The sequence below is a fragment of the Salmo trutta genome, unplaced genomic scaffold (assembly GCF_901001165.1).
Source record: "Salmo trutta unplaced genomic scaffold, fSalTru1.1, whole genome shotgun sequence".
NCBI lineage: Eukaryota > Metazoa > Chordata > Actinopteri > Salmoniformes > Salmonidae > Salmo > Salmo trutta.
The window spans coordinates 911,915-913,814 of record NW_021822297.1 but is presented as its reverse complement, the minus strand read 5'-3'; the positions used below and the strand labels follow the sequence as shown (position 1 = coordinate 913,814).

The window sequence follows — 1,900 nt, the reverse complement described above, 5'->3', positions numbered from 1 at the left end:
CAATTTTATTACAAAGATGTCCCAATCGTGCAAATACAGAAGGCATTTCACACTCCCATTCATAATGTGCCCCTGCTAAACTTCCATTAAGTGGTAGTCGGTAGTTTCCATCTAGTCAATTATCAGAGATCTTCCGTCTCCATCTCACGTCTCCGTCCTGATACGCTCCGCTACCCTCTGCCTGAGGGGAATTTCACCTGGCCGGGCCCTTCTGAATATCAGTCACCTGGTAACCTGGTGGGCCTCCCATACCTGATGGCTTCTTCAGGGCCCCCGACCTGGCCTCCATACCCCCAGGGCTAGGGATTGACCCAGGCCATGGTGGGAGCGTCTCAGGTAGGGTGGCCCCAATCTCGATAGCCCCAACCTTGGTGAACCCTGGTCCTCATAGAAGCCCCAAGCCCAGTGTCCTCAAACACAACCGTGGTCCCAATAGAAGCCCCAAGCCCAGTGTCCTCAAACACAACCCTGGTCCCCATAGAAGCCCCAAGCCCAGTGTCCTCAAACACAAGCCTGGTCCCCTTAGAGGCCCCAAACCCAACGCTGGTCCCCATAGAGGCCCCAAGCCCAGTGTCCTCAAACACAACGCTGGTCCCCATAGAAGCCCCAAGCCCAGTGTCCTCAAACAAACCCTGGTCCCCATAGAAGCCCCAAACCCAGTGTCCTCAAACACAACCCTGGTCCCCATAGAAGCCCCAAGCCCAGTGTCCTCAAACACAACCCTGGTCCCCATAGAAGCCCCAAACCCAGTGTCCTCAAACACAACCCTGGTCCCCATAGAAGCCCCAAGCCCAGTGTCCTCAAACACAACCGTGGTCCCCATAGAAGCCCCAAGCCCAGTGTCCTCAAACACAAGCCTGGTCCCCATAGAGGCCCCAAGCCCAGTGTCCTCAAACACAACCGTGGTCCCCATAGAAGCCCCAAGCCCAGTGTCCTCAAACACAAGCCTGGTCCCCATAGAGGCCCCAAGCCCAGTGTCCTCAAACACAACCCTGGTCCCCATAGAAGCCCCAAGCCCAGTGTCCTCAAACACAACCCTGGTCCCCATAGAAGCCCCAAACCCAGTGTCCTCAAACACAACCGTGGTCCCCATAGAGGCCTCAAACCCAACCCTGGTCCCCATAGAAGCCCCAAGCCCAGTGTCCTCAAACACAACCCTGGTCCCCATAGAAGCCCCAAGCCCAGTGTCCTCAAACACAACCGGGGTCCCCATAGAAGCCCCAAGCCCAGTGTCCTCAAACACAACCCTGGTCCCCATAGAAGCCCCAAACCCAGTGTCCTCAAACACAACGGGGGTCCCCATAGAGGCCCCAAGCCCAGTGTCCTCAAACACAACCCTGGTCCCCATAGAGGCCCCAAGCCCAGTGTCCTCAAACCCAACCGTGGTCCCCATATAGGCCCCAAACCCAACCCTGGTCCCCATAGAGGCCCCAAACCCAACCCTGGTCCCCATAGAGGCCCCAAACCCAACCCTGGTCCCCATAGAGGCCCCAAACCCAACCCTGGTCCCCATAGAAGCCCCAAGCCCAGTGGGCTAAAACCATAATGAGGGGTTTCAGGATCAACTGCATCACCTTCAAAAGGCAGGGAGCCTCATAATTGGATGGTGGTGTTTGACCCAGGTTTGGGACGGGATTATTTTAAATCTTTAATCCCGTCAACTTCTCCTTCAGATGGACGGGACAGGAAGTATCAGTTTTAAGCTGGTCATGTGATATGGCAGAAGGTCCAGAAACCAGGCGGTGTGTATGGCTGGGGAATGTTTGTCAGCAGGGTTAGGGAAGCGTTACTTCCTCAAACACTAGGTCTTTAGAGAGAACCACAGATCAGCTGTCCGTTCCTCTCCCCAGATATCAGGTTAACAGGTTTACCTGCTACCAGGTAAACTACTGATAAAACA

General features: G+C 55.3%; 1 protein-coding gene across 1 annotated transcript; it reads left to right on the top strand.

The window, feature by feature from the left end:
* Positions 1–318: 318 nt before the first annotated feature.
* On the top strand, positions 319–1,546 carry LOC115181571 (extensin-1-like). Its single transcript, XM_029743465.1, has 2 exons — positions 319–336; positions 602–1,546. Exons 1-2 carry the CDS (start codon positions 319–321, stop codon positions 1,544–1,546), a joined length of 963 nt encoding a protein of 320 aa, XP_029599325.1.
* The last annotated feature ends 354 nt before the right edge of the window (positions 1,547–1,900 follow it).